Raw genomic sequence first — 17,111 nt, 5'->3', positions numbered from 1 at the left:
TTGACATATGTTTGTGCATTTTTCCTTTTTTTTTGGGGGGGGGGGATGAAAATAGCATCGTTGTCGAAAATATCTTCTATCCATAAGGAAGACATGCACATACATGTTTCTTGGTTGTCATCATAGCACAAAGATGACATTTCCTTAGTAAAGTTTAATAGATTACTTGTAATTTAGCTCTTGACGCTAAGAAAGTCTTTAGTTGAAGTAACTGGCTTCACAGTCACCTTCAAATGGATTTGACCTCAATTGAAACTCCGGGCCCTGTTTCATTAATGTCCATTATTATGCTAGTGCCTAGGCCTACCTAAGGGGCATCTGGCACTCGTGGGTCGAAGTACCCAGTGTCGGACTGGGGTAACCAACTCCAGGGCTCCACCTTTCACCTACATGCAAAAGTGACATTACCCTCAATGTCAAATTTATATAACAGTGAACTTGGTAGATTGTTAAATGATTAAGATGTCGCCTCTGTCTGATTCATGTATATTGTGCCTACTAATGCACATATCGGAGGGTGATGACTCAATATTGCACAGGGGCCCATCGGAGGATTCTCCTGTTCTCCTGTGGGCCAGTCCAAGCCGGGATGTACCATTTACTGGAATGTAACAGTAAGCAAGACACCAATATAGAAAGCATTCCAGTCATATATGCAGACTACCTTTTTGTTAAACCTGTATATTGGACACAGTGCTAATATAGAAAATAATAGAATAATCTCACACCTGTCAGTCATTATTCTACTCAAAAGTGGTTCTAGCCAGCCTGGGTGGCACTCACAATGTGGGTCCATAAATACAAGAATCTCCCCAGTTGCCCTTGCTGCCCCAAGCATCCGTCCTCCAATAACACCAAGTCTCTTGTTGCTTCTTATTAGCTTTACTCCATCTATTCTAGAGACATATTCACTTAGGGCAGTCTTGAGATGACCTAGGAACATAAGGACATTTATAAATACAAATATGCAATGTATATCAAATATAATATATTGTTATTCAAAATATGCATCAGGTTAGTTTCACACAATCTCACTTTTTATTGGTAATATAACTGTTCTTTTGCCATATTGTGTAGATAGGATAAGCTAACATTAATTAAAGTCTTTAGAACGTGCTCAAGATACAAATGTGCCATATTTTATTCCGATTACAAATCGTAAAAAATGTCAGTTCCTCAGGTTAGTTTTTCTTTGCTGGAGCCATCATTTTGGGTGCATTGCTATTAAATCACATGGTTAATGCAGACATAAACAAAACTGTGACTAACCCTAAGTGTGAATAAAAATCTGGTAATATTATTGTGATGAGATTGTACCGAAGATTATTTACTAAATGAAGTCCTTCAGAACATTTGACGTAAGTTGACGACATGGTTAGGAAGGGGTTCCCGCAAAATGATGTAAACTTACTTCATGGAGATTTATTTTCTCCCATTATTCCTTTTGAAAATGAAAAACTTGGGACCAAAGCAATATTTTAGTGTAAGGCTATGTGCACACTTTGTGGATTTCCTGAGGATCCGCAGCGTTTTTTACCGTGCAGAAACACTGCAGATCCGCAAGTGATTTACAGTACAATGTAAATCAATTTAAAAAAAAAAATGCTGTGCTAATGGTGCAGAAAATTACATGCGGAAACGCTGCTAATTAAAAGAAGTATCATGTCACTTCTTTTGTGTGGATCTGCAGCGTTTTTGTACCCATTCCATGATAGAAATCGGCAGGGGTAAAAACGCAAGAAATCCGCACAAAATCCACAGTAAATCCGCATTAAAAAAAACGCATCAAATCCGCACCTTCGTTTTCTGCCAAAAGATGCAGAATCCACACAAAAAATTCCAGAGGCTAATCCGCAACGTGTGCACATAGCCTAAATTTTCCATTTACTCAGCCAATAAATTATTCAATTCTGTGAATTGCCTGAGGGTTAGAAATGCTCACTACACCCTTAGGCCGGTTTCACACGTCAGTGGCTCCGGTACGTGAGGTGACAGTTTCCTCATGTACCGGAGCCACTGACACACGTAGACACAGTTAAATCAATGCATCTGTGCAGATGCCATTGATTTTTTGTGGACCGTGTCTCCGTGTGCCAAACACGGAGACATGTCAGTGTTCATGGGAGCACACGGATTACACGGACCCATTAAAGTCAATGGGTCCGTGTAAAACACGTACTGCACACGTTGTCCGTGTGCAGTCCGTGTGCCGTGCAGGAGACAGCGCTACTGTAAGCGCTGTCCCCCCCAACTGGTGCTGAAGCCGCGATTCATATCTTCCCTGCAGCAGCGTTTGCTGTAGAGAAGATATGAATAGTAGTGTTTAAAATAAAGCTCCATTTTCCCAACCAATAAGAAAGTACAATATGTCACAAAAAAAAACATTCTAATAATCACTGGGATACATTGAAAAATTCCAGAGTTCTTACAACATAAAGTGACATTGATCAGAATTGTAAAATTTGGCCTGGTCAGGAGCGTAAAAACAGGTTTGGGAGTGAAGGGGTAAAAGGTTCTTAACGAAGACTTGCAGTGCTGAGGTCCTGGGTCCAAATCCTACTAAGGAGAACATCTGCAAGGAGTTTGTATGTTCTCCCCGTGTATGTGGGGGTTTCCTCTCACACTCCAAAAACATACTGATAGGGAATTTAGATTGTGAGTTGTGTCCCCCAATGGGAACAATAGTGATGATGATGAAGTCTATAAAGAGCTGTGACATATGATGACAGTATTTAAGCAAGAGAAATAAATAAATCACTGACTTCCATGGGCCATTAAAGTTTTTGTAAAGAAATTAGTAGAAGGTTCTTACCTAGCCCTTTATTAAAGCCTAACAGTGTTACCTTTGTGACTTAGGTCGTCCACGAGTATTATTTCCTTCAAGATCTTTTTTGGAGAGTTGTCTAACACACTATGAACAGTTCTCAGTAACGTAGACCATGCTTCATTATGGAAGGCAATGATAACGCTGGTGGTAGGAAGATTCTCATTGTAAACTTGCTTCAGACATCTGTTTAAACAGAAAACTATTCACTTAAAATAAATATGAATTTCTTTGCTTACTTATATACAATAATTGCCATGATTAAAATAAATGAACACATATGACTCCACAAAAGTATGATAAAACTGACAAAAATGCTTTCTTACTTCGGCATGCTATTGAGCTTACTCAAAAATAGTTGTCATCTCAGCTTGAATCAGAAATACCTTCTGGCATGTAACCTATTTTAGACAAGTCTGTCATTTATCCTACTATTACATCAACAGCACATCCCCCAAACTAAGAGGACTATAAATGCTGCGGCCATTGCGGTATACGCAGGTATACAGCTTGTAAATGTATTAACCAGAGTTACATTAACAGGCTGATTTAACCTCTTAAGGACCAAGGGTAGTCTTGCGTCTCCGTTTCTTGCTCCCCTCTTTCCCAGAGCCATAACTTTTTCATTTTCTGTCAATATGGCCATGTGAGGGCTTGTTTTTTGCAGGACGAGTTGTACTTTAGAATAACCCAGTTGGTTTTACCAAATAGTTTACTGGAAAATGGGAAAAAGTTTTAAAGTGCGCTGAAATTGCAAAAGAAGTGCAATTGTACAATTGTTTTTTTGGTTTTTTTTTAGCATGTTCACTAACTGCTAAAACTGACCTGCCAGTATGGTTCTCCAGGTCATTGTGAGTTCATAGTGTTAGGGCTGGCAGAACGCACCGAGTATATTTAGATACAATTATTGGTGCGTTCGCAGCCCAGAGTCCACCGTGCAGGAGACTAACCTGCTGCTAGCAAGTGGCGGCACGATATGGCGATATAAGCGAACTCTGTTACTTCTCAGAGTCGCACAGAAGGGAAAACGCTGTGCCCTGTTAGCGTCACAGGGTAACACAGCTGCCTAACACAGCAAAAGCAATCAGTGGTCAGGGAGTAGCAAGCACACAAATACCTCCTCTCCGGTGGAGCCAGAATTCTAATGGCTTTACGCCAGCCCTGAATTCACCATACAAAACTCCTCACCGGAGGTGCCGGTATTCTAGTTGCTTATTCCAGCCGGACCCTGACCACAAGCAGACAAGACCACTGAATAGCAAAAGCTCATGACATAAGCTGATCCGTGCGCATGCCCGTGCGGCCATGCAAACCTTTTACAGCTGCAGCAACTTCAGGACCTTCCTAGAGGACCAATGGGAGCTGTCACAGTACCTGAGCAACTTCAGGACCTTCCTAGAGGACCAATGGGAGCTGCTGCAGTACCTGAGCATGTGACCCCTGACCTCCAATGAGAGGTCTTACCTTGGGCATGCTCAGAAGGGGATAAGAAGGACTTAGTCTCAGAGATGTCTGCTCGCCGCTGACCAGTACTGGCTACAATGGCTGAGCCTGGAAAGGCAGCAGTAACCATCTGCACAGTATCAGGCTGAGCCAGACGCTGAGACCGACATCTCCGCAGAGCAGGCTCCACTGTGGCTGGAAAAGAATGGCAGACTGCAGCGGAGATGGTTCGAGACTCTCCCTGTGCAGAGGCGGGAACACGACCCCTAACACATAGATACCAAACATGAATAGGTTCTTTTTTATTTAAGTGGTGAAAAAAATCCAAAGCTTGTGTATTTTGTTTGTAATTGTTTTATTTTGAATGGCGCAAATGGGGTGTGATTTAAACTTTTTTTACATTTTACATGATTCAATAGTCTCCATGGGAGACTAGAAGCTGCGATCATCCGTTAATTCACTTGTGCTACTTGCTATGAGCGCCGGCCACAGGGCAGTGCTCATAGCTATCCGGCAATGACAAACACAGGGGTCTCCTGCAGACCCCGGGTTGTCATGTCCACCCATTGGCGACCCGCAGTCATGTGACATGGACGCCTATGTGCGGGGTTAATGATACACTTCTGGCGCATGCATGTTAAATGCTGCTGTCAGAGATTGGCAGCGGCATTTAACATGTTAACAGCCACGGGTGCATTGCGATTCCACCCACGGCTGTTAGGGGCACATGTCAGCTAATCAGATCAGCTGTCATGTGCCAGAAAAGGTGCAGGCTTAGTGCTGGAGTCCTCATGAAAACAGAAGAGGAGGACCTATGACGGACAATGCACATCATTGGGTGTTAAGGGGTTAAACAGTATATCCACCTTTGGACATCATATTACAGCCTATTTATTAATATTATATTCTACATTCTACATATTCTACATTCTACATTCTAACCAGGGATTCAAGCTTCAGGAGGCTAATTTGCATATTCCAGGTGCCTTCTGGGAGAAGCGAAGTCTCCCTAAGCTAGAAGATCGTTGGGTACAGACGGGACCAGCTGCTTCGAAAGCATCACCAAACCAGGGATTCAAGCTTCAGGAGGCTAATTTGCATATTCCAGGTGCCTTCTGGGAGAAGCGAAGTCTCCCTAAGCTAGAAGATCGTTGGGTACAGCCGGGACCAGCTGCTTCGAAAGCATCACCAAACCAGGGATTCAAGCTTCAGGAGGCTAATTTGCATATTCCAGGTGCCTTCTGGGAGAAGCGAAGTCTCCCTAAGCTAGAAGATCGTTGGGTACAGCCGGGACCAGCTGCTTCGAAAGCATCACCAAACCGCGCGCCTTACGGCGAATTTTTGCCTGTAGGACATTATTGCAAGAGAGCTTGGCTGAGTAGATTACACAAGAAGGAAAACACACAGCAAGTCAGCAGGATCTAGGAGCAACATGGCAGATGTGACAACCTACATGGTGAGCTGCAGCATGTGCTACATGTTCACAGATCGACCAGAAGAAGAATCCAATTTCACCTGTCAGAAGTGTAGACTAGTGGCCCTTTTAGAAGAAAAGGTGCGGGGTCTGGAAGAAAGAATAGCAACTTTGAAACTCATCAAAGAGAATGAAGACTTTCTAGACAGAACAGAAGCATCTCTACTGGTCACAGAAGGTGCAAAAAGTGTCAGAGAACCTCCAAAAGCAGATGAGTGGAAGCATGTGACCAAAAGAAGCAAGAAGACCATGGAGAAATCACCAACCACACAACTGAAGAACCGATATCAAATCTTTGTAGAGGATGAAGATGGCACACCTAAGAATGAAGCAATACCAGCAAGCAAAAAAGAAAAGGGCACACAGCAACAAGTGACAGCAAAAAGTACAGCCAAGAAGCAACGAAGAGTGGTGGTGGTGGGAGACTCACTACTGAGAGGCACCGAAGCAGCCATCTGCAGACCGGACATAACTGCAAGAGAAGTATGCTGCCTTCCAGGTGCGATGATCAAGGATGTGACCGATAGGATACCAAAGCTCTTCAGCTCCAAGGACGTCCACCCATTTCTTCTGATACATGTTGGCACCAATGACACGGCAAGGAAGGACCTACCGACAATCTGCAAGGACTTTGAAGAGTTGGGGAAGAAAGTAAAGGAACTGGATGCACAGGTAGTTTTTTCTTCTATCCTTCCAGTAGACGGGCATGGCACCAGGAGATGGAACAGGATCCTTGATACAAACAACTGGCTAAGACGATGGTGCAGACAACAAGGATTTGGATTCCTGGACCACGGTGTGAATTACTGGTATGATGGACTCCTCGCCAGAGACGGACTACACCTCAACAAACCTGGGAAACACACATTCGCCAGAAGACTCGCTACACTCATCAGGAGGGCGTTAAACTAGAAGAAGAGGGGACGGGAAGAAAAACATTAGACTTGAACAAAGACGACCCAGGAAAACATACTCAGAAGGGAGGTAAGAACATTTCTAAAACAATCCACAGTGAGGGGATTGGAACAAAACAAAATCCTCTAAACTGCATGCTCGCAAACGCCAGAAGCCTGACAAACAAGATGGAAGAACTAGAAGCAGAAATATCTACAGGTAACTTTGACATAGTGGGAATAACCGAGACATGGTTAGATGAAAGCTATGACTGGGCAGTTAACTTACAGGGTTACAGTCTGTTTAGAAAGGATCGTAAAAATCGGAGAGGAGGAGGGGTTTGTCTCTATGTAAAGTCTTGTCTAAAGTCCACTTTAAGGGAGGATATTAGCGAAGGGAATGAGGATGTCGAGTCCATATGGGTTGAAATTCATGGAGGGAAAAATGGTAACAAAATTCTCATTGGGGTCTGTTACAAACCCCCAAATATAACAGAAAGCATGGAAAGTCTACTTCTAAAGCAGATAGATGAAGCTGCAACCCATAATGAGGTCCTGGTTATGGGGGACTTTAACTACCCGGATATTAACTGGGAAACAGAAACCTGTGAAACCCATAAAGGCAACAGGTTTCTGCTAATAACCAAGAAAAATTATCTTTCACAATTGGTGCAGAATCCAACCAGAGGAGCAGCACTTTTAGACCTAATACTATCTAATAGACCTGACAGAATAACAAATCTGCAGGTGGTTGGGCATTTAGGAAATAGCGACCACAATATTGTGCAGTTTCACCTGTCTTTCACTAGGGGGACTTGTCAGGGAGTCACAAAAACATTGAACTTTAGGAAGGCAAAGTTTGAACAGCTTAGAGATGCCCTTAATCTGGTAGACTGGGACAATATCCTCAGAAATGAGAATACAGATAATAAATGGGAAATGTTTAAGAACATCCTAAATAGGCAGTGTAAGCGGTTTATACCTTGTGGGAATAAAAGGACTAGAAATAGGAAAAACCCAATGTGGCTAAACAAAGAAGTAAGACAGGCAATTAACAGTAAAAAGAAAGCATTTGCACTACTAAAGCAGGATGGCACCATTGAAGCTCTAAAAAACTATAGGGAGAAAAATACTTTATCTAAAAAACTAATTAAAGCTGCCAAAAAGGAAACAGAGAAGCACATTGCTAAGGAGAGTAAAACTAATCCCAAACTGTTCTTCAACTATATCAATAGTAAAAGAATAAAAACTGAAAATGTAGGCCCCTTAAAAAATAGTGAGGAAAGAATGGTTGTAGATGACGAGGAAAAAGCTAACATATTAAACACCTTCTTCTCCACGGTATTCACGGTGGAAAATGAAATGCTAGGTGAAATCCCAAGAAACAATGAAAACCCTATATTAAGGGTCACCAATCTAACCCAAGAAGAGGTGCGAAACCGGCTAAATAAGATTAAAATAGATAAATCTCCGGGTCCGGATGGCATACACCCACGAGTACTAAGAGAACTAAGTAATGTAATAGATAAACCATTATTTCTTATTTTTAGTGACTCTATGGCGACAGGGTCTGTTCCGCAGGACTGGCGCATAGCAAATGTGGTGCCAATATTCAAAAAGGGCTCTAAAAGTGAACCTGGAAATTATAGGCCAGTAAGTCTAACCTCTATTGTTGGTAAAATATTTGAAGGGTTTCTGAGGGATGTTATTCTGGATTATCTCAATGAGAATAACTGTTTAACTCCATATCAGCATGGGTTTATGAGAAATCGCTCCTGTCAAACCAATCTAATCAGTTTTTATGAAGAGGTAAGCTATAGGCTGGACCACGGTGAGTCATTGGACGTGGTATATCTCGATTTTTCCAAAGCGTTTGATACCGTGCCGCACAAGAGGTTGGTACACAAAATGAGAATGCTTGGTCTGGGGGAAAATGTGTGTAAATGGGTTAGTAACTGGCTTAGTGATAGAAAGCAGAGGGTGGTTATAAATGGTATAGTCTCTAACTGGGTCGCTGTGACCAGTGGGGTACCGCAGGGGTCAGTATTGGGACCTGTTCTCTTCAACATATTCATTAATGATCTGGTAGAAGGTTTACACAGTAAAATATCGATATTTGCAGATGATACAAAACTATGTAAAGCAGTTAATACAAGAGAAGATAGTATTCTGCTACAGATGGATCTGGATAAGTTGGAAACTTGGGCTGAAAGGTGGCAGATGAGGTTTAACAATGATAAATGTAAGGTTATACACATGGGAAGAGGGAATCAATATCACCATTACACACTGAACGGGAAACCACTGGGTAAATCTGACAGGGAGAAGGACTTGGGGATCCTAGTTAATGATAAACTTACCTGGAGCAGCCAGTGCCAGGCAGCAGCTGCCAAGGCAAACAGGATCATGGGGTGCATTAAAAGAGGTCTGGATACACATGATGAGAGCATTATACTGCCTCTGTACAAATCCCTAGTTAGACCGCACATGGAGTACTGTGTCCAGTTTTGGGCACCGGTGCTCAGGAAGGATATAATGGAACTAGAGAGAGTACAAAGGAGGGCAACAAAATTAATAAAGGGGATGGGAGAACTACAATACCCAGATAGATTAGCGAAATTAGGATTATTTAGTCTAGAAAAAAGACGACTGAGGGGCGATCTAATAACCATGTATAAGTATATAAGGGGACAATACAAATATCTCGCTGAGGATCTGTTTATACCAAGGAAGGTGACGGGCACAAGGGGGCATTCTTTGCGTCTGGAGGAGAGAAGGTTTTTCCACCAACATAGAAGAGGATTCTTTACTGTTAGGGCAGTGAGAATCTGGAATTGCTTGCCTGAGGAGGTGGTGATGGCGAACTCAGTCGAGGGGTTCAAGAGAGGCCTGGATGTCTTCCTGGAGCAGAACAATATTGTATCATACAATTAGGTTCTGTAGAAGGACGTAGATCTGGGGATTTATTATGATGGAATATAGGCTGAACTGGATGGACAAATGTCTTTTTTCGGCCTTACTAACTATGTTACTATGTTACATACAATAAATGACATTGCTTATTTTGCGCTGATTCCAAATCACGACCTGTATGTGTTCAGAGCTACAATCATAAGTCTCTTAGCAGTGAGCACGCTCATACATGACCTGGGATCCTCTATTTAACTTGCTTATATAGCACCATTAATTCCACAGCTCTTTACTGTCCCCATTAAAGCTCACAGTCTATATTCCCTATCAGTGACAATTTGCAATATGGGCGGAAATTGAAGAACCTGGAGAAAATCCTCACAAATACAAGGAGAACATACAAACTCCTTGCAGATGTTGTCCTTGGTGAGATTTGAACCCAGGACCCCAGCACTGCAAAGCAACAGTGCCAACCACTGAGCCACCATGCAGGGGTAATAAGTTTTGTCCTACATCAGATTACTATGCAATGCATTTTTCATAATGGAAATCACCAAATTAAATTGAGTCCACTTGACACTTCGTTCTTGGCAGTTAACCACTGCTGACAGTCAGTGACCGCTATTTTTGGAATAATGAAGGCTGCATCCGATCAGCAGCTGCTGATTTGTTGTAGCAGTTACTACTTAAAGTCATGTGACCACTAGTAATAATGTCACTGACATTACTTTGGGGTAAGTTTCAAGTGTTTTTATTTTATGATGGGCACTGGAGTGATTAAGAAGGGATTTGTCCACTACTAAAGTACCCCTCATCAATGTAACAAGGAAGTGAAGGAAAATGTTGATACCCACCTTCCAACCGGCGCTACTCCTCTGTACAAAGCACACTTGCTGAACGGCTGTAGCGTTCACATTATGACTGAGCCAAAAGTAACAGTTTATGCAGATTTGGTGCCGATTCAGGCAGTAAGTATCGAATTTATATTTTCTCCTCTCCTGAGACCCATTAATTAGGGTTTGTCTGGTAGTGGACAACCCCTTTAAGCTCTGAGTAGGCACTGAACAGGTAAAAAATAGAAAAGATTTCAGTTCTGAAGTGTGCTGAATAATAAATTCATATTTATAAAGGTTTTAGAAAATCATTACACATTGACTGTTTATGTAGTTATTATGATATGGGAATTTGTAATTGTAATAAAACCATAATGTCTGTAAAGCACTGTGGAATATGATGGCGCTATATCATGGTGTATAATAAAATAATTACTAAAATAAAAACATTTTAGTCAAAAATCCAGACTTTATTGTTCATATGGGTCTTTCACCCAAGAGCTGAAACGGGAGAAATTGAAGAGTTCAATATTTAAACCCTGTCTGGGCTTTTTCTTTGCACCAGATTTTCACTGTATTGTGATAACTAGGCCAAAGCATCTCCAAAATATATCTATTATATGTGTTACCTATGACGAGAAACATGTTATTCAGTATAACAAGCAGAATCTGGCCTCCTGCACGTGACATAGTCTACTTATACTGAATGTGTACATATATATATATATATATATATATATATATATATAAATATATATATATATATATATATATATATAAATATATAAATATATATATATATATATATATATATATATATATTAAGCGCCCCATAGGGCCGTGGGACGCTCGGTACCGGGACGGCACAGGTCTTAAAGGGGAAGTCATGGCAGCAGTGACCAGGTCCGTGGCCCTGGGCATCCAATAAAAGAGTCAATTGAAATTAAAGGGGAATGGGAGTTTTTAAGGGATTGTTTGTGACGCCACCTGTGGTGCTCAGCTATAATTGCCGATGCTGCAGTCACATCCTCTGGGGCGATGGTGGCGCAGCAAAGATAGTGCAGCTCTCCACGGGTAGAGCTAGCCCCAGGGTAGATGTAGAGTTAGGTGTTAAGATGGCGGTTGTGGTTATGCCGGGCAGGTGACGCAACAATAAATCAAAGTACACAGCAAGGTGCAGTTCCACTTTTTACTCACAGCTCTCTAGTCCGCAAACGCCAGCCAGGTGCTGTGTTCTCCAGGTCAGTGGCTCAGCAAACGCCCAGATAAATTGGGGTGCACCTTTCCAGGACTCCTCTCATATGCCTTTCTCTGGTCATCTCCCTACACTGGCTTCCACCTCTCCTGCCCAGTGTCTCACCCACAGTGTCCCAAGCCAGCAGCCATGAACCTGGTCAAGCGACGTCCTCTGAGTCCCCTGGATCCTGCTGCCTTTTTGGCGAATTATGGGGAGATGTGACTGTGACCCTTACAGATGCCACAGTCTCTGGTTTGTTAGCTGAACCTTGAAGATTTCCACTAAATTGGGGCCGGTCCCCTGACTGCGACCTGGTCCCTCCACCCGACTATGGTCAGCATGGATGCAGGTCACTTGGGTGGCTTCTGCACTTCCAGTACCCCTAGGACCCCCTTCTGTCCTCCCAGGAGCTTCCTTCTGTCTCTCCCTCACACTTCTCTCCTCAGCTTCGCTCTTCACTCCTCTTCTTTCGGTCTCCAAGGACCAACTGCTCTCTGCACACTCTCCTCCTGCCTTCTAAGCTCCTCCCCTTTTTCTTACCTCACCCACTTCCACCACCAAGACCTATCCAGCCTGGGATGAGGCCATCCTCCCTAAGGGTACGCCCAGGTGCCCCGACTGACATGGTGGGTGTGTTGGGTGTGAGTGTTAGAGTCCTGGGTAGTGCCCCCCTCCTTACCCGAGAGTGGGATACCACACCTCTGGATGAGGTGCAGTACCTCTGTGGCAACTGGACCCTCAGGGGTGCCACATATATATATATATATATACATATATATAGTAAGATTTCTCTCACTAAGTGTATTGGGGACACTCGCTTGGCACGGGATTAACGTAGTCAGGCACGATTTTTGAACACAAAACAGTCCATACGGTTTATTAAAGGTCAGAAACCGGGTTATGCACAGTCCATATTATACATTCCATAGAACACAATAGGCACCAACTGGTGATATTAACTTGCAGCTTTATATTGCACACTTCATATACGGCTTGAACTCACGGACACTAAACATGCTGGACCTCTCACTTCGCCCAGTTACCATGGGTGTCCGTACGCCGTACAGTTCACCAATGTCCCAAGTCACATACAGCGCATATGACACTAGGTCCCGGTCTCTAAACACGCTGAACCTCACTCCGTTCAGTCATCGTGGGAGACCACACAGTTCATGGAACGTCACAAGCACCAACAGTCAATGGTACCTTATGGGAGCTCCTGCTCCACCTGCCGACTCCTCGTCAGTCCACTCCTCCGGGAAAGCTGCCTCACAGGGATCACCAACTTGCCTGGGCGGCATATCGTAGTCAGTCCAGACCCACGGAAGGGCGGTAGCTTCCCCCAACGTAGTCCGTCCAGAACCACAGTCACTGTGTGCTATTCAGGGATCCGGTCCTACTCCCAGAACCTCCCAACACTCCAGCATGTGCTATTCAGGACTCCTACTCCCAGGAAATCCAACACATACTTCCAGCATGTGACCTGTCCAGGTGCTATTCAGGACCACTGTCCAACACCCCAGGCCACCAGGTCCAAAGCCCCACCATGTGCTATTCAGGACTCCTACTCCCAGGAAATCCAACAATGGTTCAGTGTGCTATTCAGGGATCCGGTCCTACTCCCAGGACCTCCCAACACACAGGCTCTCCAGGACCTTCCACTGGAACCACACAGGAACATGTGACCCACACCCTGGTCACATTATATACCCTTAACCACTCCCCTGGATGGGAGTGTGGATGTGTGGCTAGTTTGTCCCACCCATCTCACACAACTAGCCTAGTAAGTCGCCCTTACAGCTACACCATACATATACACACTTGAGGGACTACAGGTCCCAGAACAACATTGCATCAGACTTACTATGCAGACTCCCTCTGCGACACATATCGGCCATTCACAACACAGCCAGTCGCTGTTTCACCACCATTATCACAATAGATATGCCTCCATGCACATCCCAAAGAGCACTCACAGCGCCCCCTAGCTGTCACAGGGGTCACTGCATCACAATATATACACATGCACTACTGGCTCTAGTGTTTGTGGGAATGTGTAATCAGAAAATGATCTAATATTCTCATGTTAAAAAGACTGTGACAAAAGTGGACAGTTTTTGCTCTGTTATTACCACTGCCCTTGTGAGTGACCTGCTTTTTGTTTTTATTTTTTCTTTATGTTTAATTCTGCCATACGGTTCCAGAGTTGCAGTCCATTTAATTCAGTGCACATTTTTATAGTCTTCTTTGCAAGGGAGTGTGGATTATAGCATTCTCTGGGGCCGTGCCTTTTGGCTTGTCTGCATGATTACACTGTGATCAATGCCACCTTTGTAAGGCCAGCGTCACACTAGAGAGTTTTACGGACGTATGAGAGGCACAAAAACTATGCATTGCACACGGACCAATGATTCTCTATGGGGCAGTTCCTATCTGCCATATATTTCTCCGCCGTATTTTACAGGCGTAGAAAATCGCAGCATGCTGCGTTTGTCAGCATATTGCGCAAACAATCCGCCAATGAAAGTCAATGGGGGAGAGAAAAATACGGATTACACATGGACCAACAGTGTGACTTGCGAGAAATACGCAGCGGTGTTCTATAGAAAAGCCGGTAATTCAGTGCGGTGAACTGTAAAATCACACTGACAAGTTAGAATAGAATAGATAGAATAAATGTCTACACATAGTATAGGGGTATATATATATATATATATATATATATATATGTCAGTGAGACACACACATATAAATATATATGTATATATATATATATATAATACAGCGCCATATAGCTTAAAAGACGGTAATTCAATTGCCGGCTTTTGCTATCTCCTTCTCAAGCCCGACAGGATATGAGACATGGTTTACATACAGTAAATCATTTCATATCCCTTATTATTTTACATATTCCTTATTAATAATGTTCCAAGTGTCTGTGTGCAAAATTTGGGGGCTCTAGCTGTTAAAATAAAGGGTTAAATCACAAAAACAAATGGCGTGGGCTCACACGCAATTTTCCCCGCCAGAGTGGGAAAGCCAGTGACTGAGGGCAGATATTAATAGCCTAGAGAGGGTCCATGGTTATTGCCCCCCCCCCCCTGGCTAAAAACATCTGCCCCCAGCCACCCCAGAAAAGGCACGTCTGGAAGATGCGCCTATTCTGGCACTTGGCCACTCTCTTCCTACTCCCCTGTAGCGGTGGGATATGGGGTAATAAAGGGTTAATGTCACCTTGCTATTGTAAGGTGACATTAAGCCAGGTTAATAATGGAGAGGTGTCAATAAGACATATATATATATATATATATATACCGTATATACAGTATGTTTTCATGAATAATTGAGCCCATGGATCCATTGTATGTCCGTTTTGCAAGCCGGCGAGAAAATCTCGCTGTACGGATGCCAAACGGATTACATACGGAGGTTTACATGCGCAAAATACGCTGCTACACCCTGCCTACGGATGACATATGGATCACTATTTTGGAAACATTTCTGCGTATTATGCATGTAAAATACGGACCGTATTTCCCTAGGCTGAGTGTGACTCCGGCCTAAGGGCGATAAAGTTTAACACTAATAAAAAGGTCCATATCTCTGAAACTGTATGGAGGATTTAAGAAAAAAATAAAAAAATGATACCAATAGGATCAGCAGGAATAACATAAGAGCAAAAGCTGGCCACTTTGTTCCTGGTGTCAGGTCCTCATTGAAAATATTTGTGGTAACCTTTTATTTCAAATTGATATATCAACGTCTGTATTAAAAAGACACAAACCCTGAAATCATATAATTATCAGTAGTCATCCCATGATCATTACAGGTACTCTAATGCACAGATCACCGAGCATGCCCAATGAACATCTCTAGACTATCTCTTCCTATAGGCCATGCACCATGTATCTTATTTCAAAATGCTACTAATGGAACATACTATGTACTGAACATAAAATAAAAATATCTACAGTCAGAAAACAAAACCAGAAAAGTGAATGCTGTAATATCGGGATATTTAAAAAAAAAATGTATACCATTGGTAGGATAAGAAGAACCTGTTACAGAATGTATAAAACGTGGTAATTTTAATTTGAAAAGTCATTCATTAATACTCACAGTGAATGTCGGCCCTCAGGTATCTCCCTGTGTAAAGAAATTTTCTGGCTGCCGTCTTCATCGAGTCCAGGTATGTTCCTTGCCTTTTCAGTCTGCACAATGTTGGTCACTGCATCATTTTCATTGTTCTTCTTGTGCTGCTTCACTATCCTGTACATGCTCTTCCTGACTTTGTCAAAGGTTCTTCTGCTTCCAGACATCCCAATAGCTATAAGTTCCTCATCCCTAAATGAGGAAAGTGGAGACAAAATCTCCACCTTATATTGATTAGTTTCTTCTACAGACTCAAGCAGTGAGTTGACACCTACCCATCGATGTCCTCCGCCACCACCATGATGGTGGGTAAGATAGCTGAAATTGTCCTCACTCTGGTCTTCTGGATCCAGCATCGCTACCATAACTAGCAGCAAAATGAATGCCAACATAAGAACTAGTATCTGCAGCTGGCACAGCCGTGATCTGCACCTTCTCCTCAACTGCATGATTCTTGTGATTTAGAAAGGCACACACCGTCATGGTATTTGCAATTATCTTCATTCCAGATCTGTTTCCTTCACTTACTCGTGTTTTTTTCCCACATACAGGTCTGTCTTTACTCTCAAAATTCCACTTGCATTTTCCTTCTTCATAAATTTTCTTTTTCTACCCCTCTCTTTAGATAAATTCCTTCCCGTCAGTGTAAGAAAATATTTAGAATAAACAAGTAACAGTAATCCAAGGGATTTCATCAGGATTATACATCTTCAAAAGAATTCCACATAAGAAAAAAGCAAACAAATATCCTAGATATTATAGATCATCCTCTTCTAGGGAATAGGCAATTCTATCCCATACTAGTGTTATCATGTTCTCCTGGCGGCCCAGATGTTGGATGACTGCGCAGTTGTGATACGGCACTGAGCTCTGATGAACAGATGTGAATAGGCAGCCACTGCCTCTCACAGAACTTCTCAGCTGCCAGACCCTCCTCGTCACTGCATCCTGGTCCTAACGCCCACTATGTATCCTGGGTTATTGTGTCCTTACAACATATTCTGCAATAACAATGGACTTCACATCTGATCTTGCAGTAAAGAGTGTAAAATCGTATAAAGCAGAAGGACGGGGTGTAGCTGCCAAAGTAATAATAAACTATAACTATACAACTAGTATTACTGAATAGTTCCAGCTGAAAATGGAAATTAAAATGCATTTAAATGTTGTAGTTTGAAATATTAAAAAAAGAAAAAAAAAAATAGCAGCACAAGAAAAGGACACAGTCAGTGACCAATGGTCTTCTAGCCGTGTAGAGCAGTATTTTTCCAAGACGTCATTGCCATTAATTTTGGTGACATATTTTAATAAAACGATGCACTAATTCGCATCACACAAACTATGT

The 17,111-nt window shown here is 42.6% G+C and overlaps 1 protein-coding gene across 1 annotated transcript in view; it reads right to left on the bottom strand.

Annotated features, from left to right (window-relative positions):
- The window catches only part of GALNT15 (polypeptide N-acetylgalactosaminyltransferase 15), a 61,643-nt gene extending 44,968 nt beyond the window's left edge, over window positions 1-16,675 (bottom strand). Inside the window, exons 1-3 of the mRNA XM_069729948.1 lie at window positions 15,734-16,675; window positions 2,844-3,010; window positions 729-933 (exon numbers count right to left, since the gene is read on the bottom strand). Coding sequence (XP_069586049.1) covers window positions 729-933; window positions 2,844-3,010; window positions 15,734-16,215 — 854 coding nt within the window. The 5' untranslated portion in view covers window positions 16,216-16,675. The remainder of the gene's footprint in view (window positions 1-728; window positions 934-2,843; window positions 3,011-15,733) is intronic.
- Between the last annotated feature and the right edge of the window lie 436 nt (window positions 16,676-17,111).

This window comes from Ranitomeya imitator, chromosome 6 (assembly GCF_032444005.1).
Source record: "Ranitomeya imitator isolate aRanImi1 chromosome 6, aRanImi1.pri, whole genome shotgun sequence".
In the NCBI taxonomy this organism is placed as follows: domain Eukaryota; kingdom Metazoa; phylum Chordata; class Amphibia; order Anura; family Dendrobatidae; genus Ranitomeya; species Ranitomeya imitator.
The sequence above is the reverse complement of the archived record's forward strand: the minus strand, read 5'-3'. Positions and strand labels throughout refer to the sequence as shown.